A 27,497-nucleotide genomic window follows, 5' to 3' on the forward strand; every position below is an offset into this window, starting at 1 on the left:
GGTGCCTCAGCATCCTGAGATAAAGGGTGGGAAAGATCTGTTCCCACCATCTCCCTCTCATGAGTGGCAGCTGAGAGGAAACCACGGGACAGAGATGGCTTTAGAATAAAACACAAAAGCCAACTCATACTGAGCAATTACCTGGGTCAGGCTAAGTCCTTAATGTCCATTAGCTCATATAATCCTTGCAGACACCATGGGAAGGGCACTATTATTCTCTGTATATATCAGTTTTACTTCTATCTACTTACTATTTTTATTTCTATTAAAACAATTTTTTAATGTTTATTTTTGAGAGAGAGAGACAGAATGCAAGCAGGAGAGGGGTAGAAAGAGAGGGAGACACAGAATCTGAAGCAGGCTCCAGGCTCTGAGCTGTCAGCACAGAGCCTGATGTGGGGCTCGAACCCATGAACTGCTAGATCATGACCTGAGCCAAAGTCAGACACTCAACCGACTGAACCACCCAGGTGCCCCTCTACTTAACATTTTTAGAGAAGTTTTAGATTAACAACAAAATTGAGCAGAAAGTACACAGCCCCCACACTTCCCCCCCACACCCGCCTCCTCCCTCACCCCAGCCTCCTCAATTACCAACATTCTCCACCAGAGTGGTACATTTGTCACAATCAGTGAACCTACACTGACTCATCATCATCTCCCAGAGTCTGTAGTTTATTAGCACTCTTGGTGTTTGTATATTCTATGGATTTGGACAAATGTATGGTGACATGTATAGTTTTACTTTTCAATACGATTTATTTTTACCAAAGCAGTACATGCTCAGTGGTTTCAAAGCTAAAGTACAAAAAGAGCTTATATGGAAAAGCAATCTGCCCTGCCCACTCTTTCTAACCCAAGGCCCAGGCCTCAGGGGCAGAGTGGATCCTTGTTCTGTAGTCCTCAGCCTTGGGAGGCCAGCGGCGGTGGGGGGGGGGGGGGGGGTGGTGGTGGTGGTTCACCCTTAGCACTGAGGTGATGAACCTTCTTTTTAGGATAGGACTATCAGAAGAGACTGGGGACAAATAGCCCATTGGGGCCAAATGGCCAGATTGGATACCCTCTACCCCAAGGTCAGCCAAGCATCTCCAATAAGACATTCTAAAGGTTATTATAAAATCCCTGCTTACTTCTTTAGAAGCCCTAGAGATCATTTTTGGACTTTTGCTGGATGAGGAGAGCTAAAGCCCAACACAGGAAGGCTGCCATGATGTGAAGCTCCTGGGGCAGAGGGAGATTGGGTTCTGGCTGGCTGTGTATCCTGGGAAAACTTCTCCCCTCTGGACTTTGAGATCTTCATGTGAAAAACCAGAGAGTTGGACAGCTGATCTCTACGGCCATGTCTCAGCTGACAGAGGGAGTCTGGGCTCCTATTGCTTAGCGGCCCAATCTCTAGTGTTCTTCCTGTGAGCTGGGTACTTCCTTGTAACCACCTTCAAAGTAAGCACTATTGCCCCATTTTATAGATGAGAAATTGAGACCCAGAAGGGTTGTCAGGCCACATAGCTAAAGAGGAGCAGGGTCAGGATTCTAAATCAGGGCACATGCTCTCCTTCCCCGGGGCTGGATCACTGAGCCTTCTGTCCCGCTTTCACTGGAATAGGTGCTCTGGTGTGTGTGTGTGTGTGTGTGTGTGTGTGTGTGTGTGTGTGTGTGTGTGTGTGGCAGGTGAGTGGGTATATAGGTAGGAGAGTAACAGAGGATCCCATGGCTTCCAGTAGCAGCAGGGCCCAGCTCACTAGGCCCCCAGGATTTCAAGTCTCCAGGCCCACCTCAGGGTGAAGAGCATCACATCCACATTCTGTTTGATGCCAGCTTCTCACCCCAGACCAGTAGTTCTTGGCTTTGGCTGTGAATGAATCACCTGTGGAGCTTTGGGAAACAATAGTGTCTGTGACCCATCTGTAGAGATACTGATTTAATTGATCTGGAACAGGCTCCTGGCACTGGGAGAGCATCAAAACTCCACAGGTGATTCAAATGTGCAGCTAGGGCTGAGAACCTTGTACTAGTCTGTCAGCTTACTGAAGAGCCTTGTTTTTGCTTCACCATGCCTGGCCCTAGGGAATGTCTGCTGTCTTTGCCCTGCCTCCCTAGCCATCAGGGCAGAGAAAAAGCAGTAGCCTTTGTTTTCTGCTACAATGTAGCTACCTTTCTCTGTAACAAGGTCCACAGCACCATTACTCTGCCCTCTTGAATTTCTGGTCCTCCTCAGAGTAGCCAAGGCCATGATGCTTTTTATGGATTCTTTGAAACTAAAGCCCCTGGAATCCAGTCCTAACAGGTTTGGGGGTGGGGAGCCCACCTTGCTCTCTGCTCTGCATCTTTGAGGAAAAGAAATGGGGGAGGGCAGGGTTTGCTCTCCACCCAGGCTGCCCTGAGTATTTTCTGGCTCCTAGGTAAGGCTTGCAGCCCCATGAAATTAGTATGTCCTGCATTCAAAAAAGGACAAGGAGAGGGGCGCCTGGGTGGCTCAGTCGGTTGAGTGTCTGACTCTTGATTTTGGCTCAACTCATGACCTCAGGGTTGTGAGATAGAGCCCCTCTTTGGGCTCTGTGCTGAGTGTGGAGCCTGCTTGAGTGTCTCTTTCCTCCTCTCCCTCTTTGCCTCTCCCCCACTCACATGCACGTGTGCACTCTCTCTCTAAAAAAACAAAAACCCACACAAAAAGCTCCGAAAAAACTTTAAAAAAGGACAAGGACAATTCTGGAGGCTACAAGAATCTCAGAAGAGAGGCAAATCTGAATGCTACCCAGAGAATGAGAATCTCCTGTCTCCTGCCTACTGAACTCAGGTACAGAAAGTTGCCTGATGTGCTCCTAACTTAGGACACCTATGTGGGCTTTGGGCCACAGAGCCCTGGATGCTGATTTCAGAACCCATAAAAGAGAATCAAAGTTAGGAGTAGAGGGCCAGGTGAGAGGTGGGTTGGAGATGTACTGGCGGTTGTAATTAAGCCGAGCCAGGACCAGGAACTGGAAGTGATAGTGGGGGAAGTTACTCAGGACAGGACTCTGAGGTGGCCACTAAATGTGGTATTCCTTAGCCTGCTCTCTTTCTTTTTAAAGCCTGGGCTTTGAAGTCACAGATTTATGGCAGGCCAAGCCAAGATGGGTCTGGAAGTCACATGACAGATGGTTTTCAAACTGAGTTCCTTAGAATCCTAAGGAGTTCCTCAGAATTGGTAGGAACTCTGCCACACGGTGTCCTCCAACTCCCAACATGGCTTCTTTTTTCTACTTGATGAACAGATGTACAAGATTTCACTGGAAAAAAAAAAGGATTCTACACTAAAATAATACTAACAAAATTTAAAAACCATAGCTCTAGTAAACTTCTGATGGGGAAACTTGCCCAGGGTCGCCCTCTAGTCTTTTACCCCTTAGACCAGGCCTGTCCCCACAGCACACTCGCAGGCTCCATAGAGTATACAGTAGAAGACCCTCTGTGGAAGTATGGCTTCAATGCTGCAACAAAAATGGCCAAGAGAGGAGCCACATGGGGGAGGGCCACTCTTAACAGAATGAATGACCCCAAGACCCAGAACTTCAGCCCCCGAGAGGCAGTGTGAAGCTGCCTTGGCTCTAATGTCAAAAGCCCTCATGATTCTAGTCTGTTCTTACCTTCAGATAAATGTAGGGACCTGACCTGGGAGGCAGGGCCCTAAGGGATTCCAGGCTGCCCCACCACTTCCTGGGCCATAGCTTTCTCTTTAAGGAAGGCAACTGGGGGGGTAGGGGGAGTCACCTGGGTGGCTCAGTGGGTTGAGCCTCCAACTTCGGCTCAGGTCATGATCTCATGGCCCTCGTGAGTTCGAGCCCCATGTCGGACTCTGTGCTGACATCTCAGAGCCTGGAGCCTTCATATTCTGGGTCTCCCTCTCTCTCTCTGCCTTCTCCCGCTCATGCTGTCTCTCTCTGTCTCTCAAAAATAAATAAAACATTTTTAAAAATTTAAAAAAAAAGGAAGGCAGCTGGGCACAGTCACTCAGCTCCTAGACTGTGGGCCCTCGAGAGCAGGACATGTCATCTCCATTGTGTGCTGCATCCTCCTCAGCCCAAGTGACACAGGACACAAGGTGAGGCATAGAGCTGAAACTCAGGAATCCTTAACTTCACAGAAAATATTTTTTATTGATTAAAAAAATTTTTTTTGAGAGAGAGAGAGACAGAAAGTGAGTGGGGAAGGGGCAGAGAGAGAGGGAGACACAGAATCTGAAGCAGGCTCCAGGCTCTGAGCTGTCAGCACAGAGTCCAACACGGCACTTGAACTCACAGGCTGTGAGATCATGACCTGACCCGAAGTCAGAGGCTCAACTGACTGAGCCACTCAGGCACCCCTATTGATTTTTTTTTAAACAAGGCTTCAGGGGTGCCTGGGTGGCTCAGTCAGTTAAGTGTCTGACTTCGACTCAGGTCATGATCTCAAGGTTCATGGGTTTGAGCTCTGCATCAGGCTCTGTGCTAACAGCTCAGAGCCTAGAGTCTGTGTTTCCCTCTCTGCCTCTCCCCCACTAGTGCTCTGTCTCTTTTTCTCTCTTAAAAATAAATACTAAAACAAATTTTTTAAACAAGACTTCAATCAAGTGGCTCTCCTGAATCCCCCCCCGCCCCATACAAACTGTGACCTTCCACAGCAGTGATTGACTTTGTACACTATATGTAGTGAAACTTTCTTCTCCCTCCTGTTTTCTTTCATGGGTTGGCTTCTCTGGTGGTAGAAATTTCTATACTCTGGAGAGAGTGGGCTCTGGGTATTCCCATTTATTCTCCCAACATTTTTCTTCCTCTGAGCAGTCCAACGGGTGAGGGTATCCCAAGGCCAACAGGGCTGCTTATCAATGCAGAAGAATGTGAGAGCATGTGCTTGCCCAGGAACCAGGTGGAAAATTCAACCACAAGTGAATGACCATCGATGGATTGCACTGAGGGGAAGACTGAATCCCCAGTTCAGAGGTCTTAACCTCTCTTTGCCATGGAACATCCAGAACATCAGTGATCAGAACTTTTATATGTATTCAATTGGGGTGGGGCCCTCTATTCACCCTCTTCCTCTGGGTCTCAAGGGACAGGATGATGGCCAAAGACCACAGACCACAAACCCAGGCGCCTGCTGTTCTTACCTCCCTGCAATGACCAAGATCTGAGAAACTGTTCTCATCCCCAGGTCTCCGGCTGACCCCCTCATGCTTTACAACCCGAGCCCCTCCAGACCCCCCACCTCCCTCAGAGTCCAAAGGCCACTTCTGAAGCCCTCCATACCCCCAAGTAATTCCCACTAAGCCCTGGTTGTCCTGGTCCCTGGTCCTGTGGGGAGGCAGCCAGCTTTGTGACTTCACAAAAGGCCATCTTGTGACAAGTTTGGACCAGATGAAGCAGGAGCTAGACAGAGGGGATACCCCCAGAAACACCATGTGACTTTTCATGGAGAGACACCCCCACCTCTGAGGGAATGAAGAGGAACTGCCTCATGGTAAGAGCCCAGGACATCTTCTACACTTAGAAACACCTTTCCTTAATGACTTCAACTCCCAGACCTAACTGGATATTCCTGGCTACCCTGGCAATATGTCTCAGAGGTCCAGGCCCATTGCAGCAAGGTTTAGGGAGGGGCAGGAGGTGGTGGTTACTTCAAGTGGTGGTGGTGACGGTGGGTCTCTGGCCTCTGAATGGGAAGTCAGATGAGCCTCCTTCCATTACACAAAGCTAATCTTCTCTAGGCTTTTCAAAGTAAAAAGACTGATAGATGTTTTATGTGACCTGAGTCTTCATCAGGGTCTGCCCCTGTGGTCTCCAGAGTACCTTCAAATATGTCAGGACTGAGATCCCTGAATTCTATAGAAAGGTTTTATGGCCACAAACAGGTATTGTCAAAAATCCAAGGTCTTTCTCTCCAATTCTGACTCCACTGTTGTTTCTCCTGGAAGAACTTAAGATTCCAGGAATGTGAGGCAAAAGAGGCTGGGGGTGCTTTCTCTTTACCTTCCTTGCACCTGTTCCTCACCCTCTTACCTGGAGCATAGTCTCTGCAAAGGGCAGGCCACAGGGGTCAGCAGGGATGCTAACTGGCAGCCAGGCTGTCATCTGATAGGTAGTGCAGGTACCTGGAAGGCAGAGGTTGGCCCTCTTCATGCTGCAGCGCTTGTTTGTGATGGGCAGGTTCACTGTGAGGGTAGCCCAGGGTATATCTATGGCCACCCCCTCTGCCCTCTACTTTGTGACATCACCATCCTGCCAGAGGATCCAGAAAAAGAAGCAAGTGTGCTCTGGGCAAGGATTCTAGATACAGGCTTTATCCCAGCAGCTAGGCAGGGTGGATAGGCTGGTTTGGGAAGGTGACATGTCTGGCTTTACATCTAAGGGGCTCCTTGGCCTTGACTACTTTCACCTTTGATCAGTGGTAGCTCTTAAAGCTCTTAAAGCATCTGGAGGCCTAGGAACAGATCTTCTTAAACCACCCTCTGACCCATGCAATTTTCAGTTCTGGGGTGGGACAGAGAGGTGGACAGGTGATCCCCTCCAGGGTGGTTCCTCTGCTACTTCCCAGCACTTTTGAAAATATGCCCCAGGATTTTTTTCTGGTGAGGAGCTCATTTCTCATTTAAATGAGGAAAACCTGAGCTCTGCCAGCAGCTAGTCCTGGGGGCAAAGAGAAACCAGCTGAAGAACTTAAACAGGGACAGCATTAGACCAAGAATAATCAAAATAGGAATAGTCATCACTTCTCTAACACTTACTGTGTGGTAGGCCTCAAGCCGAGTATTTTACATGCATTATCACATTTAATCCTCAATGCTAGAAAGAAGATGTTATTTCTACTTTCCAGCAAAAGAAACTGAAGCTCGGGAGGCGGAGTGATTAGGCCAAGGTTCCACAGCTGGTAAATGGGAGCACCAGTATTAGGATGCAGGTCTATTTTCTTCCCAGGCTGGACTCCACTGCTGACCCATCTCCATCTGCAAACTCTTCCCAGTAAAGAGGAAAAACTATTTTCTTATTCTTGACCACAACCAATGGGGTTAAAGAGAGAAGGGTAGACGGGAAGAATTTGAGCCTAATAGCACTCACATCATCAGCTTGTGGCTAAAGGAGCCTTGACTGCTTTGCCTGTCTAATGAAACCCTTTGGGAGGCAGCTGTTCTTATTTGCTTCTAACTATTTTGCAGATGATTTAAGAGAGGCTCTGGGGACCACATGCAGGGAGTCCTTGGGGTCCAGGGCTGAGCAGTGGTTCTGAGGTGGTGTTGCCAGATAAAATATAAGATGACCAGTTCACTTTTAAAAAATGTTTATTTATTTATTTTGATAAGAGAGTAAGAGAATGCTTGTGAGAGAGGCAGAGAGAGAGGGAGAGAGAAAATCCCAAGCAGGCTGCACACTGTCAGTGTAGAGCCTGACACGGGGTTCAGTCCCGTGAACCGTGAGATCATGACATAAGCCAAAATCAAGAGTCAGATGCCGTACCTACTGAGCCACCCAGGTGCCCCAGGATGACCAGCTCACTTTTAATTTCAGATGAAAAATATATAAAAAAATACAAGTATGTCCTAAAGATTGCATGGGGCTCTTCCGGAGGCTCTTCAGTCTTGTTGAGACCCTGGTAGGTGGGAGCTGGGGTGGGGGGGAGGGATGGGGGGGATGGTCTGCTTCATTTCCTACTTGAGCCTCAGGCCCCTCTATGAAGTTGAACCTGTGGGAATAGGAGGCACAGACTGACTTCTGGAGACCACAGCTACTGTGGCCACTGGACAAGGTGGGGCTCAAACTCTGTGGAGTCTCATTTTCTCCCTCTGCAAAACAAGAGTGGTGGATGTGGATGCTGTCATATAGGAGTGGTTTTTTGCACACCTCATGGACAATGGTGGTAAGTGTTCTATTTTCCTAGGGGGCTGCCAAGGTTCCCAGGCAGGAGGAGGGCACCAAATGAATGACTGGAATTCCCTCTTTGTCCAGACTGGGGCCCTCAGAGCCTCACAGCCCTAAGCTACTCCATGGTGGCTCCTGTGGCACTTGGACACTTGCGGAAGCAGTCTTGTTCAGCCAACAGTGGAGCGGGGGTTGATGTGGGATAGCTGGTCTGATATTCTGGTCCCAAGGAGTTGTAGGAGGAGGCCCAGGAACTGTGGGCACCAGTGTGGGAATGCGCTGGTGAGAACACCCGGATCTGGTGAGCCTGGAAGTAGGTGACTGAAAGAAGGGGTGGCAGAGAGGGGTGGAACATCCTGAGGCCCAGAGGACTTGGTGCTATTGATTTTCCTACTCTAGTACATGGGCATGCTTAGGGGTAAGGGCAGGTAGAACATATCCAACTCTGTAGCCCTTGGTGTTGGGGCCAGGGATGGGCTGCTCTTGCCCCTTATATGCCACCAGGCAGCCCTGTAAGCATGACTTTTGGATGGTGCCTGCTGTTTCTGAGGCACACCATAGGGAGGGGTTCAGCACAGGCAGAGCAGGGGAGGACAGTCCAGTGATGTTCTTCCAAAGAGGCCAAGGAATCTCTTTCCAGTGATTCATGGACAATGTGCCGAACCAAACTAGGTGTGTGGGCCTGGACTATCTGTGGATTTATGCTTGTATGTGCTTAGATGTCAAAATGTTGTCTGTGAGGCCTGGTGCCAATGCATAGGTGTGCATGCTTGTGTATCTGGCACACGTTCCTGTGCTGTGATGTATCAGTGAATATGCTTGGAATGCATCTGCAGCCTGGAAACAAGGGTGCCGTCTCCTCCCCTTCCCAGAGTGGCAGTCTGGGAGTGCCATCAATTGTGTGGCTGTGTGTGTGTTGGCAGGGGTAGGGAGGCTGCAGGCATTGTGGAGCAAAGGTTCTAGAGAGGACTACTCTACAGGCCATGTATAGCTCCTGCTCTGCTTCTCCAGCCTCCTGGTCCTGGCTTTTCCTATTTTTAATTACAAAAATTTTTTAAGATGAAATTTATTGTATGGGGCCCCTGGGTGGCGCAGTCGGTTAAGCGTCCGACTTCAGCCAGGTCACGATCTCGCGGTCCGTGAGTTCGAGCCCCGCGTCAGGCTCTGGGCTGATGGCTCAGAGCCTGGAGCCTGTTTCTGATTCTGTGTGTCTCCCTCTCTCTCTGCCCCTCCCCCGTTCATGCTCTGTCTCTCTCTGTCCCAAAAATAAATAAATGTTGAAAAAAAAAATTTTAAGATGAAATTTATTGTCAAATTGGTTTCATACAACACCCAGTGCTCATTCCAACAGGTGCCCTCCTCAATGGCCATCACCTACCCCCCTCCCTCCCACCCCCCATCAACCTTCAGTTTATTCTCAGTTTTTAAGAGCCTCTTATGGTCTGGCTCTCTCCCTCTCTAACTTTTTTTTCCTCCCCCTCCCCCATGGTCTTCTGGTAAGTTTCTCAGGATCCACATAAGAGTGAAACCATATGGTATCTGTCTTTCTCTGCCTGACTTATTTCACTTAGCATCACACTCTCCAGTTCTATCCACATTGCTACAAAAGGCCATATTTCATTCTTTCTCATTGCCAAGTAGTACTCCATTGTGTATATAAACCACAATTTCTTTATCCATTCATCAGTTGATGGACATTTAGGCTCTTTCCATAATTTGGCTATTGTTGAAAGTGCTGCTATAAACATTGGGGTCCAAGTGCCCCTATGCATCAGCACTCCTGTATCCTTTGGGTAAATTCCTAGCAGTGCTATTGCTGGGCCATAGGGTAGTTCTATTTTTAATTTTTTGAGGAACCTCCACACTGTTTTCCAGAGCAGCTGCACCAGTTTGCATTCCCACCAGCAGTGCAAGAGAGTTCCCGTTTCTCCACATCCTCGCCAGCATCTATAGTCTCCTGATTTGTTCATTTTAGCTACTCTTACTGGCGTGAGGTGGTATCTCAGTGTGGTTTTGACTTGCATTTATTTCCCTGATGAGGAGTGACGTTGAGCATCTTCTCATGTGCCTGTTGGCCATCTGGATGTCTTCTTTAGAGAAGTGTCTATTCATGTTCTCTGCCCATTTCTTCACTGGATTATTTGTTTTTCAGGTGTGGAGTTTGGTGAGTTCTTTATAGATTTTGGATACTAGCCCTTTGTCCGATATGTCACTTGCAAATATCTTTTCCCATTCTGTTGGTTGCCTTTTAGTTTCGCTGATTGTTTCCTTTGCTTTGCAGAAGCTTTTTATTTCATGAGGTCCCAGTAGTTCATTTTTGCTTTTAATTCTCTTGCCTTTGGAGATGTGTCGAGTAAGAAATTGCTGTGGCTGAGGTCAGAGAGGTTTTTTCCTGCTTTCTCCTTTAGGGTTTTGATGGTTTCCTGTCTCACATTTAGGTCCTTTATCCATTTTGAGTTTATTTTTGTGAATGGTGTAAGAAAATGGTCTAGTTTCATTCTTCTGCATGTTGCTGCCCAGTTCTCCCACCACCATTTGTTAAAGAGACTTTTTTCCATTGGATATTTTTTCCTGATTTGTCAAATATTAGTTGGCCATACTTTTGTGGGTTCAATTCTGGAGTCTCTATTCTATTCCATTGGTCTATGTGTCTGTTTTTGTGCCAGGTCCTGGCTTTTCCAAAGTCCCTCTGTGATGCTCTTCAATCCCATCATTGATCCAGAGCCCCATTCTGAGTTTCTGAAGGGGAGCAGTGCCATCTGGTGGCAGACTGAGGCTGCACCAGGAGCAGGTGAGTGGGACCCTGGGTTCCCACAAGGGCTCTTTCAGTTCCCAGCCAGTGGGGAAATCACAGCTGTGTTACCTAGACCATGGACAGAGGGAGGGTATCTAAGGCTTAAATGCGCTAACCTCATGCATTTTGGTTTTGTGGCTCAGGGAGGCACAGTAAGGAAGTCAGCTCAAGGAGTGCTGGAGGATAGGTATAGGAAAGCTGTGAGTGCAGCCTCTGGACCCACAAATCTGATCCCCGTTCCTTGGGCCACTTCTCTGGGCTCAGATTTCTCATCTGTATAGGTGGCTAACTGTATCTACCCTGTGGGGTAGTAGAGAAGGTTAAATGAAAAAGTGTGGGTTAAACACTGGCTCAGAACTGAGCCTGCTGTAAAGTCAAAGGAAATGGTAGTGGCCATTACTAACATAGGCAAAGTTCCAAAAGCACAAAGAAGTGAGCTGTGCCGTCATTGCAGGTAAAAGGGTTGCAGAGAGGTGAACAAGTCTGGCTCTGCCACCCCACAGTCTAGAATTTTGTGTCTGAACAGCTGCTCCAAGTTACATAGTTAAATGAGGAGGGAGGTCTCTTTTCTGGAAAAAGGGGAATGGAATCAAGAGATCCAGCATCCAGGCTCTGGTCAGCTTCTTACTAGTTGCGGAATCTGAGTATAGCAGCAGGCAGGTTTGCTGGGTTCCTGATCCCCCTGTGAAAGTGTTGGCTGTGAGGACTGCATAGAAATGCATAAAAACTTGTTCAGTTCTCCTGGAGAGAGAAAAGCTGGGTAGGGTCTTATCAGGGACAGATTTTGCTCAGCTGTGGAATCACATATATTTTTCATATCCCTAAAAAGGGATACCTGAGTCAGAGGCAAGAATCGTTCTGGTTCCATTGCTAATTGGGTGTGGGATGCTAGGTAAGTCATTTCACTCTCTCTGGGCCTTACTTTTCCCAGCTGCAAAATAAAGGAATTAAATTAGATGACCCTGCCTTAATCTATGGCCTTTTAATTTTTTCCTTTTCTCTGCCTCATATGACACCTAGGATAAATACTGATCCCACAGGTTAAGTCTTGAACAGAAAGGAAGACAAAACCAGTGTCTTCTGTTTCATGAATGCTGTGCTTTCTGATAAGCTTGTAGGAAATATTTTCCTAGATAATGGTATACTCTAGGTATAATAGGGCAAATGAGAGACTAAAACAGAAGCTCACTCCAGTCACACAAGGCAGAATAAGGTTACTGAGAAGGTGTCAAGCGGTCGTAGCATACGCCAGCTTGTGTGGATCTGGTGCCTCACTGTGCGCTTCCGCCTTCCGAAGCAGCCAATGAGTACACAGCAGTTCGCATCCAGGCGGAAAAACTATAAATCCCAGAAGTCAATGCGCCGGGAGTAAGGACTCAAGCGCCAATCAAGACTGATGGGCCCCGCCCCTACAAGAGGAACTTCATTTCCCAGGCGGCCCCGGGCCCTTCGATTTTTCTTCCCTCGCGCTGGCGTTTTCCTTCCGCCCCCTTCCAGCGAGCCTCGCGCCAAGTCGGAACGCGCGCGCGCGCGCGGCACGTAGCGCGCGAGTGACGCATAATATGTGGGCCGCTCTGGAGCTGTGGTCGCGCTGTGTGTGAGTGAGGGAGAGTGAGTGCGGGACCTGAGGCGGTGTGTGTGAACTGTGGCCGCTGGCGGGGTCAGGAGGGAGCGGCGGAGCCGCCCGGGAAGGTGAGTGGGGGAAGGAGGGAGACGGATCTCTGGGAGGGCCGAGAGGAGACAGGGCGCGTGGTCAAGGCGGGAGGGAGAGTGGGCGCCGGGCTGGGGGAGGGGCGGCACCTGCCTGGGCCGCCGGCGAGGAGGGGGCGGGCCGGGCCGCCGGGTGGCTGGGTCTGGGGCCTGACAGGACTTTTCCTTCTTCAGATTCTTGGCTCGGGGGCGGGGCCTCCACGTTCTTCTCTCAGTCCGCAAAAGAAGCTTCCCGAGAGTAACTCTTCCGCCCGGAGTGGGGGGCAGGGGTGTGCTTGCCCCTGCCTGGAGGAGGGGTGCCTCCCCTTCTCCTCGTTAACCTTTTTCTTCTTAGTCTTCCCATTTTCCGTTCCGTACGGGCTGGGGGGCTCCATCTTCCTTGCCGTACGGCGGCCCCCTTCCTTGGCTGTGTCTCCGCCTCCAGCTCCAGTCACCTGGGCGGGCTCTCCCCTCCCTCGGCCTCGTGCCACCTCCCTTTGCACCCGCCCGGCTCTCTGACCGGGCGAGGGGGGCGGAGCTTTCCGGGCACTCCTCCCACCCCTATGGTGGAGGGGAGGGATGGAGGGAGAGGTGTGTGGGTCCTACTGCGGGGAACCAAACCTCGGAGTGCCCGCCTAGCTTCCCGGGAGCCTATTTCCGGGGGTTATAGTCGTTTTCAACTAGGGTGACAGGCATTTGCTCAACTCTTCTCTTCCTAGACGGTTTCCGTCTCACTTCCTCTTACTGTAGTGCTAGCTCTTGGGTTTCGAATTTGAAGAATAATTTTGGAGTGTGGGTAATGGTTCTTTTTGAGTCCCAAATGAATCGTCTTTGTCCATGTCACATTGGCCTTAGTTTTTCTTTACTCAGTCTTTTCAGCGAAGCCTTTTAATTAGTATACACGTTTAATTATTAGCATCATCTTCCTGTTCTAAACGCTTTGTTAATGTACAGAGCGAGGAGTTCATTGGCAATGTCCTGTAATTTTCTTTTTCCGGTGTACTGAACTTTACCTTTAAGGTTTATAAAAGCTTGTATATTAAGACTCTTTAGGAATTGATTTCGTATTTTTTTTCTTGATGCTGTCAAGATTTTTGTACATAGCAGTATTATCTATTTGAGTGGTGATAACATTTTTGATGTTGAGATAATACAGAAATTGGGGAATATAAAGGACATAATTTTATGCTCAAAATCCCTTGAGTAGTTGCTGAGTGCAGTGTTCTGTTGTACAGTTAAATTTAGTAGAGAAAGAAACTGGTAGAATGAACCACAAGATAGTTTGGAGTGAATGAAGTTGGGTTTATTATCAATTTCCTTATGTTAATTTTGTCATTGTTATGGACGCCGAATAGAAAATTGTTATATGTGATCTTGTCATCCTTATTATTGAGTAAATTTTACTTGAATCTTCAAACTTCATTTAAAAAATAAGAATGCTTTGAGACATTTGTTTCACGATTTTAGCCTTACAAGATCTGTCCTTAACATGGACTTTATTTTAGGCTTTGGTATAGTTTCTGCCAGGTAGGCCATTAAGTATTGTGTATTTGGGGAGGACAGATTTTATGATTTAAAAAATTACAAAAGGTTACAAAATAGTGGAAAAATGGTAGAGCTAGGTTAACAACCTATACTGAAAAATGTTTTTCCTTTCATTATCTCTCAGAAAATTTGTTACCTTCACAAAAGTAGTAGATATTATCTGGTGCTTGTGTGTTTTTCCAGAGATCTTTTATTCCAGGGTAAGGTGCGTGTACATGAGTGTGTACACACACACACACACACTTTGCTTTTCTCATTTGACACATACTTAAGAGTTGGTTCAAATTAGTAAAGGAAATGCTTCTTATTTTTTTCAACTTAAAAAAAATTTTTTTTAATGTTTATTCATTTTTGAGAGAGACAGAGACAGAATGCGAGTGGGTTAGGGGCAGAGAGAGAGGGAGACACAGAAGCAGAAGCAGGCTCCAGGCTTTCAGCTGTCAGCACAGAGCGCAATGCGGGGCTCGAACTCACGAGCTGTAAGATCATGACCTGAGCTGAAGTTGGACGCTCAACCGACTGAGCCACCCAGGCGCCCCTTTTTTTCAACTTTTATGGAAAATTTTAAACGATTGTTTATCCATTCCGATTCAATGATTGTTAATATCTTGTTATATTTTCTCTATAGGTGTGGTGTATATTTCTTATTTTGTGGAACCATTTGGAAGTTAGTTGCAGACACATCATCTCTAAATACTTTAGCAGGCAACCTTTAGGTTTAGGACATTCCGCATATTTTTTGTGGGCCTTTATTTCATTGCATGGACAGTATTACCATTTAGCCTTCAGAACAACCACTTCCACTTCACAGATAAGGACGTTGATATTTGGAGAAGTTAAATAACTTGACCCAAGATCTCACGGGTATATTTGCAGAGTTGGCATATGAATGCTTGAAATCCTTTTCTACCAAAGTACCAATTGATTGGTCGTTGGGACTTCTCTGAGCCCCTTTTATTATCTGTAAAAAAAAAAAAAAAAAGGGTAGGGTTGTTGTGAAAATTCAGAATAACATTAGAAATTAGCCAAATGTCTGTCCCATATTAATATTCAGTAATTGGTAGCTATTGTGTCACTATTGGATAGGCCATAAATTCTGTGTACCACTTAAAGAGCTCACTTTAAAACGTGGCGAATTGAGTAATGTACCTTCACTGTCCTGTGCATAACAAGATGACTGCATCTTTAACATTTTATATTAATGGTCTTTCATTGATAATAAAGTAAATTATCATTGATATTTTCAAAAATTATTTTTAATGCTTATTTATTTTTGAGAGGCGGGGGAAGGGCAGAGATAGGGAGACACAGAATCCAAAGTAGATCTCAGGCTGTCAGCGCAGAGCCCTATGCGGGGCTCGAACTCACCCAACTGTGAGATCATGGCTTGAGCCAAAGTTGGGCACACAATCAGCTGAGCCACCTAGGCACCCCAATATTAATTTAGTCAATTACAAGTTTAAGTTTTGCCTCGGCAAGTGACAGTTATTCCCCAAATTACAGTTATTCATAAACATAATTAAATGGAAGTTTTGAAAATGATGCCAAAAGAATATATGTGTTTCTAAATTGAACTCTAAAATTTTAGTATTTCAGTGCCCTTGATTTTACCTTTTTCTTCTTAAACTTTTTATTTTTTAAAAAAATTTTAAATGTTTATTTATTTTTGAAGAAGCAACAGTGTGAGTGGAGGAGGGGTAGAAAGGGAGACACAATCCTAAGCAGGCTCCAGGCTCCGAGCTGTCAGCACAGTGCCTGATGTGGGGCTCCAACTCGCGAGCTGTGAGATCATGACCTGAGCTGAAGTTGGACCCCCAACTGACGGAGCCACCCAGGCCCCCCGTTAGTTTTATTTTTTTTTTAAATGTTTATTTATTTTTAAGAGAGGAGATTGAGTGCGAGGCAGGGAAGGGCAGAGAGGGAGGGAGACAGAGGATCTGAAGTGGGGTTCTGTGTTGAGAGTAGACAGCCTGATGTGGGGCTCGAACTCTTGAACCACAAGATCATGACCTGAGCCGAAGCCAGAGGCTTAACGACTGAGCCACCCAGGTGCCCCTTGAGTTAACCTTTGTTAAACATAATATTTTCCTTAAACTTTGCCTTTATATGTTCTATGTTGATCTCTTAAGTTATCCAAGAGGCATTTCCTCCTGATTTTTTTCCCACTTAAAAAAACTTGTGGTCAAATTCACATACCATAAATTGACCACTGACCATTTTATAGCGTTCAATTCAGTGGTATTTAGTAGACTAACAATGTTGTGCAACCATTACAATGTCTTTTAGTTTCAAGATGTTTTCATCACCCCATTTCCATTAGACAGTACTCCATATGTTCCCCCAATCCCAAGCCCCTGGCAACCAGTAGGCAAGTTTCTGATAAATTTACCTATTCTGGATGTTTTGTGTAAATAGAATCATAAAATATATAACCTTTTGTGTCTGGCTTCTTTCACTTAGTGTATTTTCAATTTTTTTTTAAAAGTTTTACTTATTTATTTGGAAGGAGGATGGAGAGAGAGAGCGAGAAATCCCCAAATCCTAAACAGGCTCCACACCATCAGCGTGGAGCCTGACGCAGAGCTCGATCACATGAACTGTGAGATCATAACCTGAACTGAAATCAAGAGTTGGATGCTTAAACCACTGAGCCACTCAGGTGCCCTGAATATTTTCAGTTTTCTTTCACAGCTCTAACATATATCAGTACTTCATTTCTTTCTGTGGCTGAGTAATATTGCATTGTATAAATGTAACCACATTGTGTTTATCCACTCATTTTTCGATAAACATCTTTTGGCTATTGTTTCCACCTTTTGGCTATTGTGAATATGCTAACTTTGAACATTTGTGTACAAATACTTCTTTGAGTATCTTTTTCAGTTCTTTTGTGCATATAACCTTAGTGTGGAATTGCTGGGTCATATGGTAAGTCTATGTTGAACTTTTTAAAAAGTTTTTGAGGAGGCACCAAACTTTTCCATCGTTGTTATGCCATTTTTTTTTTTAATTTTTTTTTCAACGTTTTTTATTTATTTTTGGGACAGAGAGAGACAGAGCATGAACGGGGGAGGGGCAGAGAGAGAGGGAGACACAGAATCGGAAACAGGCTCCAGGCTCCAGGCTCCGAGCCATCAGCCCAGAGCCTGACGCGGGGCTCGAACTCACAGACCGCGAGATCGTGACCTGGCTGAAGTCGGACGCTTAACCGACTGCGCCACCCAGGCGCCCCAGTTGTTATGCCATTTTATGTTACCACCAACAGTGTGCTTTCCATTTTCTCCACATCCATGCCAATGATCATTATTTTCTTCTTCTTTTTAATGTTTATTTTGATAGAGAGCATCTGTGTGTGAGTGGGAGGGGTAGAGAGAGAGAGAATCTCAAGCAGCTGACAGCACAGAGCCTAATGCGGGGCTCAATCCCATGAACTGGGAGAATAATGACCTGAGTCGAAATCAAGAGTTGGACACTTATCTGACTGAACCACCCAGGCACCCTTATGATCATTATGTTCTGATTTTTTGATTCTAGTCATTTTAGTTGATGTAAGTGGTATCTTACTGTGGTTTTGATATTCATTTGTTTGATGAATATAGATCATCTTATGATATAGAGCATCTTTTGGAGAAGTGCCCATTCAGGTTCTCTGCCCTTTTTTAAGTCAGGTTTTTGTTGTTGTTGTTGTTGAATTGTTTTTTATATATCCTGGATACTAGATCCTTATCAGATATGATTTGCAAATATTTTCTCCCATTTCATGGATTGTGTTTTCATTTTTCTTGATAACGTCACTTGATGCACAAAAGTTTTAAACATTGAAGTCCAGTTTATGTGTTTGTTCTTTTGTTGCTTATGCTTTTGGTGTCATAAATAAAAATCCTTTGCCAATTTCAGGGCCATGAAGATTTACCCTTATGTGTACCTCTAAGAGTTTTATAGTTTAAGTTTCCACATTTAGGTCTTTGATCCATTTTGAGTTAATTATTGTATGTGGTATGAGTCAAGGCCTCAGCCTCATTCTTTTGTATGTGGATATCCAGTTGTTTCAGCACCATTAGTCTTTCTAATAATGATCTATTGGTCTTTCAATAAATTCTTTCCCTATTGAATGGTCTGGCATACTTGTTGAAAATTAGTTGATTATAAATGTGAATTTTTATTTCTGGACTCTTGGTTCTGTTGCATTGGTGTATATGTCTATCTTAATGCCAGTACCACACTATTTTGATCACTGTAGCTTTGTAGTAAGTTTTGAAATAAGTGGGGGGGGGTGTCTGGGTGGCTCAGTTGGTTCAGCATCTGATTCTTGATTTTGGCTCAGGTCATGATCCCAGGGTTGTGGGATCGAGCCCTTCATTGGGCTCTGTGCTGAGCATGGAGCCTGCTTAGGATTCTCTCTCTCTCTCTCTCTCTCTCTCTCTCTCTCTCTCTCACTCTCAGATTACAATAAGTAAATGAAATCTGAAGTGTGAATCCTCCAATTTTGTTCTTTTAAAGATAGTTTTAGTTATCAGTGTTTCCATTTTTGCAAAAAAATGTCATTAAGATTTTGATATGGATTGCACTGACTATTGACCATTTCGGAGAGTATTGCTTTCTTAACAGTATTAAATCTTCTAATAACGTGAACATAAGGTGTCTTTTCATGTATTTAAGTCTTCTCTAATTTATTCCAGCAATATGTTGTAGTTTTCAGTGTATAAATCTTGTGCTTTTTGGAGTTAAACTTACTGCTTAATATTTTGTTATTTTTGGTACTATTATAAATGAAACTTAAAAAATGTTTATTCATTTTTGAGAGAAAGAAAGCAAGTGGGGGAGGGCAGAGAGAGTGGGACAGAGGATCCCAAAGCGGGCTCCATGCTAACAGCAGAGAGCCCGATGTGGGGCTCTAACTCATGAGTCACAAGATCATGACCTGAGCTGAAATCAGATGCTTAACTCACTGAGCCACCCAGGTGCCCCAAGAGGGAATTTGGCTTGATTCCACGACTCTGGGATCATGACCTGACTGAAATGACTGAAATGAAGTGTCAGATGCTCAGCTGAGTCAACCTAGGCGCCCCAAAATTATTTTCTAAATTTCATATTTGGTTTGTTGCTGGCATGTAGCAGTACAACTGATTCTTTGTGTTGATCTTGTACTCTGTAACTTTCCTAAAATTTGTTAATTAGCGTTTTTTTTTTGTGAATTCTCTAGGATTTTCTATATATAGATTATGTTACCTGTAAGGATAGTTTTACTTCTTTTCCAACTTGGATGCTTTTTCTTTCTTTTTCTTGTTTAACTGCTCTGGCTAGAACTCCAGTACAGTGTTTAATATAAGTGTGAAAGCAGGCATCCTTGTCTTTTTTTGTGATTTTTAGGGAGAAAGCTTTCATTCTCACCGTTGAGTGTAATGTTACCTGTGGGTTTTTTTTTTTTTTTTTAATTTTTTTTTTCAACGTTTATTTATTTTTGGGACAGAGAGAGACAGAGCATGAACGGGGGAGGGGCAGAGAGAGAAGAAGACACAGAATCGGAAACAGGCTCCAGGCTCTGAGCCATCAGCCCAGAGCCTGACGCGGGGCTCGAACTCACGGACCGCGAGATCGTGACCTGGCTGAAGTCGGACGCTTAACCGACTGCGCCACCCAGGCGCCCCAAGGGTTTTTTTTTTTTTTAAAGTTTATTTATTTTGAGGGAGAGTGTGAGTGGGGGAGGGGTAGAGAAAGAGAGGGAGAGACAGTGAGAATCTCAAGAATCCCTGTCCACGCAGAGCCAGATATGGAGTTCAAACTCACGAACCATGAGATCATGACCTGAGCTGAAATCAAGAGTCGAATGCTTAACTGACTGGCCCACCCAGGTGCCCTTCTGTGGGTTTTTTAAATACCCTTTACCATGTTGAGGAAGTTCTTTTCTGTTCCCAGTTTGAGTTTGTTTACTTTTTCTTTTTTCACAAAAGGGTAATGGATTTTATCAGATGTTTTTTCTCTGTTAATCAGATAAGCATGCGTTCTTTTTCTTCATCCTATTAATATATTACATTGATTTTTGTATGTTGAGCCACTTTTGCATTCCTAGGATAAATCCCACGTGGTCGTGATCTATAATTCTGTTAACGTGTTGCTGTGTTCAGCTTGCTAGTATTTTGTTGAGGGTTTTTGCATCTGTATTGATGAAAGATATTTGTAGTTTTCTTGTGATGGCTTTATATGGTTTTGGCATGAGGGTAATGCTGGCTTCATGGAATAGATTAGCAAGTGTCCTTTCTCTTCTATGTTGTGAAAGGATTTGAGGATTGATGTTAATTTTCTTTGAATGTTTATTAGAGTTCACCAGGAAAGCCATCTTTTTCTTAACACTTTTGGGATGTGTCTTAAGAGATTAATTTTGCTGTTACTGCTTTGCCCAGTTTCTAGATCTTCATCATAAAATTTTACTGTCTAAAAAAATTGGCTTAAATTATTGTGCCCCCCCCCCCCAACTCCTAATGCTAGTATTCCTCAAGATTGTGAAGGTCCTGAAAAAACAAGAAACAACTCAAAAACTCTTGTAGACCAGAGTACACTAGGGAGACATGACAACTAAGTGCCACATGGTATCCTGGATGAGATCTTGGAACAGAAAAAGGACATGGATGGAAAACCTGGTGAAATCTGAATTAAGTTGAGTTTATTTAATGATAAAGTATCAATGTTGGGTCTTTCTTTCTTTCTTTCTTTCTTTCTTTCTTTCTTCTCTTTCTTTTCTTTCTTTCTTTTTTCCCCTTCCTTCCTTCCTTCTTTCCTTCCTTCCTTCCTTCCAGCACGAACCAGGGAGAGGAAGAGAGAGAATCTTAAGCAGTCGCCATGCTTAGTGTGGAGCCCAAAGTGGGGCTTGATACCACAACCTGGGATCATGACCTGAGCTGAAATCAAGAGTCAGATGCTCAACCAGCTGAACCACCAGGTGCCCCTCACACTTATTTCAAAACTTACTACAAAGCTACAGTGATTAAAACACTGTGCTGCTGGCATTAAGATATATATGCCAATGCATAGAACTGAGAGTCCCTGATGCTTAACCAGTTGAACCACTCACATGCCCCTCAGTGTTGGGTTTCTTAATTTTGATATTGTGCTGCTATAAACTATTATGGTGCATTAGGGGAAACTGAACTGGATGAGGGGTATATTTGAATTCTCTCTACTACCTTTGCAATTTTTTTATAAATCTAAAATCATTCCAAATACAGTTATTTTAAAAAATGCATAGTCCATGGTGACTGAAAAATACAACCTGGGTTTTCTCAAGTTAAAATCAGAGGTCTGTATTAGTCACACCTGCAGTATTTCCTTTTTTGTGACTCTGGCTAGAGAGGCTAAAAATGTGGATTCTTGGGGGTTCCTGGGTGGCTCAGGCAGTTAAGCTTCTGACTTGAACTCAGGTCATGATCTCATGGTTTGTGAGATCAAGTCCCGTTTTGGGCTCTGTGCTCACAGCCTGGAGCCTGCTTGGGATTCTCTCTCTCCCTTCCTCTGCCCCTCATCCGTTCACGCTCTCTCTCAAGAAAAAATAAAAAAGTTAAAACAATAAAAATGTGGATTCTTCTCTCCAGAAAAGAAGACTTTAAAAAATTTTTATTTGGAAATAGTCTCCTTTGGTGACATGAATCACAATGTACTGTTAGAAGTGCCTCTACTTTATTAAAACACGAATATTTACATTTTATTTTATTTTTTAAAGTTTTTTTTTTTTTTAATTTATTTAAGTAATCTCTGCACCCAACGTGGGGCTTGAACTCATGACCCTGAAATCAAGATGCGCATGCTCCTCTGACTGAGCAAGCCAGGTGCTCCACAAATATTTACATTCTAGACATTTGGTGGTATTTTTCACATGTATTTCCTTTGGTCTTATGGTAGATATCTTTAGAAGAGTTAATAATTCTAGATCAGATAGTAATGCCTTTCTAGTGTTAAAGTGTTGTTTTTTTTTTTTAATTTTTTTTTTAACGTTTATTTATTTTTGAGACAAAGAGAGCATGAACAGGGGAGGGTCAGAGAGAGGGAGACACAAGAATCTGAAACAGGCTCCAGGCTCCGAGCTGTCAGCACAGAGCCCGACGCGGGGCTTGAACTCACTGACCGTGAGATCATGACCGGAGCCGAAGTCGGCCGCTTAACCGACTGAGCCACCCAGGCACCCCAGTGTTAAAGTGTTTTTATGGAGTGGTTGCTATTTCTGTGAAAACAAATTTTGCAGGGAAAGTCTGACATTTTGATCTTAAGACTACTTTGGCAGAGAAGTTGGTCTGTAAGCCATCTAAACCTTTGAGTCTCATTTATCCCTTTTGGAGCCCCTTATAAATAAACTTCTCTTCCTCATGTGGATGTCTCATGGCATCTCCTTCAAAGCTTGTCTCAGTTCCCTGTCCCTCTGTATCCGTGGACTGACCCCTCAACCTAGCAACTTCTCTGCTTCTTTCCATCCTCTCATGCTCTTCCTAGGAAATCAGCTGTGAGAGAGGTTAGGAAGCCTGAAGGATAAATGGGTTTATAATGCTCCTCAACTCTCATGTTGGTAATGATCCACTTTAGTTCTTGTCCTTTTGTTAAGAATTGACACGAATATATTGTTTATCTTTCATAGAACTTTCTCCCAAAGATTTACGAGAGCAAAATATTTTGGGGAGTGGTTTTTGCTACATTTTCTATTAAAAAAAAAAAAAAAAGCTTCAGGGACCCTGGGTGGGTGGCTTAGTCGGTTAAGTGTCTGACTCTTGATTTCAGCTCAGGTCATGATCTCCTGGTTCATGAGATTGAGCCCTGCATTGGGCTCTGTTCTGATAGTATGGAGTTTGCTTGGGATATTCTCCCTCTCTCTCTCTATCTCTCTGTGTGTGTGTGTGTGTTTGTGTGATCTTCCTCTGCTTGTGCACACGTGCTCTATCTCTCGTTCTCTCTCAAAATATGTAGCTTCAGAATTTTGGTCCTCAGAGATCTAAGTCAAGGGATTTTTCTATGTGTGGTATGTAGACATATGCATTTTTGAGGAGAGAAAGGGATCCCAGCTTTTTGTCTGATTCTCAAAAGGGGTTCCTGATCCTAGAAAGGTAAGAATCACAGTTTTCATCCAGTTTGTCTCATTTGACAGTTAAGCAAACCGAAGTTGGGAGGGGGTGAGAGGACTTGAAGAGCATTCCGGCTCCCAGTGCTGGGTTTCCCACTGTACCACAAATGAAATTATCTGAGGGGGGGGTCTCAGAGTTAAGTTTTTGTTGCTTGCTCATCCCTTTTCTCCCCCTTTATCACTGTAGGAAGTATGTCCAGTTTATTTGCCTGTGTTCATGTGTTATTTACTTATATTTTTGATTCCTTAGGCCAAGCCATGACTACAGTAGCGGTGCATGTGGACTCCAAAGCTGAGCTCACTACCCTGCTGGAGCAGTGGGAAAAGGAACATGGCAGTGGGCAGGACATGGTACCTATCCTTACCAGGTATAAACAATTATATATTTTTAAAAATTCATTTAAAAAAAGGGAAAAATTGGAGAGTAGGGGAACATTTTTATCTTGAATGTGAATTCTAAATCCATCTTTATCTCACTAATTCTTGAAGTTCTTACATTTCTTACTTTTCCTTTGAGGCTGTTAGTTCTTAATCTCTTTCTTTAGGTTCTTCTCTTGTCAGTGTTTCAATCCTAGGGTTTTGTTAGTGGTTCTCTTTTCTCTTCACCCTGAATATTCTACCTAGTTTCGTTCCTGTCCATGATTTAAAACATTATTCCTAGGTTCAGTTTAAAATTTCTATTTCTGCTTCAGACTCCTCTTTTTAAAAATTTCAGACCCTTTTCTCAGCTGCTTGGTATACCCATCTTTACCTGGCTATTTGCAGACACCTGAAACATACCATGTCTACAATAGAGCTTATCATATTCATCCTGCCTCCTCCTTCTTTCACTCCCTTTGTGAAGTGTACACTCCCTGCTTGGTGTACATAGTTTCAAACTAAAAACCTGAAAACCATCTCCCCAGTGTATTCCTCTCTAGTACAATTTAGCCCCCAAGCAGGATTTCTGCTTTTTCTTCTTCCCTATTCCCCCTTACCACTTTATTCATTAGATACTGATCATGTCTTGATTGGCCTCTTAGGCAGTGTGAATTTTCTCTCCATATCCAGTTTACCCTCCTCCAATACATCCTTCTATTGGCTGAAAGAGTCCTCTTTCTAAACACAAATCTGATTTTTATGTCTTTGATTGTAATTCTTCTCTGACTCCATTTTTCCTACAGAATAAAATATAAACTTTGTAGAGTAGTCTAGGAAGCCATTTATGATTTGGCCCCCGCTTCCCTTTTCTGCCTCATAGTATTAGTCTCTTTCAGTAAGGAATAGTATGGTATTTTCTAATGTCTGTGTTCCTTTGGCCTGAAATGCCTTTCTTTGGTATGTCTGTCTGCCTGACAAAGAATCAGTTTTGAGAATCATGTCTGTAAAACCTTCTCTGACTTTGACATTCCCAGGTAAGTTTGGGCACTCCTTTTTTTCTTTTTTAATACTTCTGTCATTCATATATATGTATATGTATGTGTGTATATGCACATATACACACACTCATAAAATGTGGTATAATTCCTCTCATTTTAACTCTAATCGCATTGTACTATAATTCTTTTTTTTTTTTTTTTCATGTGTCACTTTACTAAATTGTAAGTTTTTTAAAGACAGATACTACACCTTTTTTATTGGTGTCTTCTTGGACAATGACATGTGCATGCCTGGTACATAGTAACTATGTGGGACATAATTTTACTAAATGATTGTATTAAACAGGAGAATGAAAAATAAAGGCTGGAGAAGGATGCCCATGGTTTTTCTAAAGAGGAGGTCACTGGAACATGGGGATCTTTAACATCTAATCTTTGATACAGCAGAGAAAAAAGCCTTTTGTTTATGCAATGATGTATTCTATAGGAATAAAGAGAACTATGATCTTTTGAAAGTTTAAATAGGGATAAATGCTTTGTTGCTGTTGATACATGGGGAACATGTGAAAAGTGCAGTTTATTTTTTTTTTAGGAACAGGATTATTGCTGACGGGTGGAAAGTGGATTTTAATTTGTAGAGGCATTGGAGATTAAGAACTACTGATCACAAGATACTTGAAATGCAGCCACAGTGAATTAAAGAGTCTAAGTATTGTGCAGTTAAAATATGAACTATTGCTGTAACTAAAAGAAGAGAGTCATAAATAGGGATAACAATGTTAGTGGTAGTTTCACCTAATTGGAAAAAGTATTTATTGAGTACATATACTAAAGATACTCAATGTTTTATTTTGAAGAATATTTCACATTCATGATCATATTTGACCCTCCACTTAGTCACTGTGCTGTGATATTCAGTAGTGCAAAGCCTAGAGGGGCTCTGTCTTCAAGGAGATCACCATCTGGGGGGCAACTAGCAGATACAAAACAATGAGTAGTAGTACAAATTAATATCTAATGAGGTGTTAAATTGGGCAGTATGGTTCCTTAATATTGCAATGGTTATGAGTATGGAAAGAATGTTAATGAGTCAGTTTCTTTTATTCACTCAGCACATATTTGAGGACCTTTTGTGTGTTGCAACTATCAGATACTTCCCTGAACCTCAGTTTCCTCATTTGTCACTAAAAGTATCACTGAGAGCTGCATTGTTAAATGGCACCCTTCTTTGGAGCTACTTGCAAAAGACAGCCAGACAGTGGAGACCTAAGCTTAGAATTTTGGGTTTTAACTCCTAATTCCTGTGGTAAAGGTTTTTTGGAATAGGGAATTGAAAGATGGTGGATATAGCTTGATGAGAAGCAGAGAAAGAAGGTTTTCTAGGAAAAGTGAAAAATGTGACTAAAAAAAGCATCGAGGGGAGAAGGAACTGGGGCATTTTTTTTTTAATTTTTATTTATTTATTTATTTTTCCAATATATGAAGTTTATTGTCAAATTGGTTTCCATACAACAACCAGTGCTCATCCCAAAAGGTGTGGGGCATGTTTTTGTGGCAGTGAGGAAAGGGCCCTCTACCATAGTGAAGGGCGAATATAAGGTAGGAGTGGAAAATAAAGTTACATGGAGCAAGATCTTTAAGGATATTCAACGTTAGACAGGTTTAAGAGCTAGTAGGATGTGTTAAAAGTCCAGTATTTTTGAAATGGGCAATTCCCGTCATCCAAATTGTGGGTGTGGTAGGTCACTGGATATTTCCTGAAGTTCTTTCACATGTCTGTGGTCTCTTCTTTACCCCCACCTCAACTGACTGCATGTTTTGGGTATTTTGGTATATTCCATGAACAGCAAATGAATTTCAGGCTTGCCTCTTCTTTTATTTGCCACAACTTTCACTACTTTTTTGGCAGTTTTCCTAAGAAAAATATGTTTTTTTATCTTAGACTTTTTATTTACTATTTATGTTTTTTTATTTATTGTAGTCAAATCTTTGACTTGATTCTGTGAAAAGAGACTGGAATTGGGCCAAGCTATGTGAGTGTTACCCAAGTTCTATGGTTTGTTTTTTCATATTATTGAGACATGTACTGTACAGTACTCTGCTTGATGGATTCTTTACTTGCAAAACTATCATCTATATCACATTAAAGAACTTGAGTACTACCTCCATAAGACTCCTTCCTGCCCTATCCCAGTCAAATCTACCTTAAATTGTTTTTCTGTTTGTTTTTTTTCGATTCTCAGTTTTCATTGTAACCACACTTAACTAGCTCTCACATGTAAGGTTTGTTCAAAGCAGAGTACATATATTACCTTAAACCTCAAGGAAACTCTCTAAGGTCGGGACTATTCCCCTCATCTTATGGATGAGGCACAGAAAGGTTAAATAACTTGATCAAAGTCACACACAGTGGAAGAGGTATGATTTGAACCTTAGCCATCTGGCTCCAGAATCCATGTTTTTAATTTCTGTGCTGTATTGCTTAGTTTCAACTGAAGATACTAGTAGATCTTACGGTATGTAATTCTAAACATTTTATGTCACAGCCCTTTGTGGCAAAGATAATTCTCAGAGTTTAAAGGGAAGGGTAGAAAAAGTAGAAATACTTTCGAGACTTACTGGGGAAAAATATACCAGAAAGGGCAAGAGTTTTTGCAGGTTGCTTAACTTTTAAGACTAGGAAGTATGGTTTTGTAGACATAAAGCATATAGGAGAGTTTGAGTTAGGACAGAGCATGACAGATACTGGAGAGTGTGAAAACCTTGTATTTGATTGTCGTTACAGTAGGTTAAAATATCAGTCTTAGAGTATTCAAAATGTGATTTTTCTTATTTCAAAAAGAAGGCATGAATAAAAAAAGACTATTGATACATGTAACAAATAACGTGGATCACTCAAAATATGCTGAGCTAAAGAAGCCAGTCATAAAAATAGTGTAAACAATTCCATTTATATTAAATTCTAGTACAGGCAAAACTAATCTGTGATGATAGAAAGCAGATGAGTGATTGCTTGGGATATGGGTGGGAGCTTAGGAGTGGGGGTGGGGGGAAAATGTCACAGGCTGAAGTAAAAGCACTTAGGGCCCTGAAACAATTGTGAACTCTCTGAAGAGCAGAGAAGACCATGTGACTGAAGCTTATTA

The 27,497-nt window shown here is 43.4% G+C and overlaps 1 protein-coding gene across 5 annotated transcripts in view; it reads left to right on the forward strand.

Moving 5' to 3' along the window:
• The first annotated feature begins 5,368 nt into the window (after nt 1–5,368).
• DCAF1 (DDB1 and CUL4 associated factor 1) overlaps nt 5,369–27,497 on the forward strand; it is an 87,819-nt gene continuing 65,690 nt past the window's right edge. The window contains exons 1-2 of one of the 5 annotated variants that reach the window (XM_086698099.1): nt 5,369–5,472; nt 23,244–23,361. In XM_086698099.1, the coding sequence (XP_086554225.1) occupies nt 23,252–23,361 (110 nt within the window). In that variant the 5' untranslated portion in view covers nt 5,369–5,472; nt 23,244–23,251. Of the gene's footprint in view, nt 5,473–10,541; nt 10,657–12,184; nt 12,352–23,243; nt 23,362–27,497 lie in introns of those variants that run through there. The other 4 variants (XM_086698100.1, XM_086698097.1, XM_086698098.1 and 1 more) reach the window with 4 other exon arrangements.

This window comes from Puma concolor, chromosome A2 (genome assembly GCF_028749965.1).
Source record: "Puma concolor isolate L17-30 chromosome A2, mPumCon1.1.hap2, whole genome shotgun sequence".
Taxonomy (NCBI): Eukaryota; Metazoa; Chordata; class Mammalia; order Carnivora; family Felidae; genus Puma; species Puma concolor.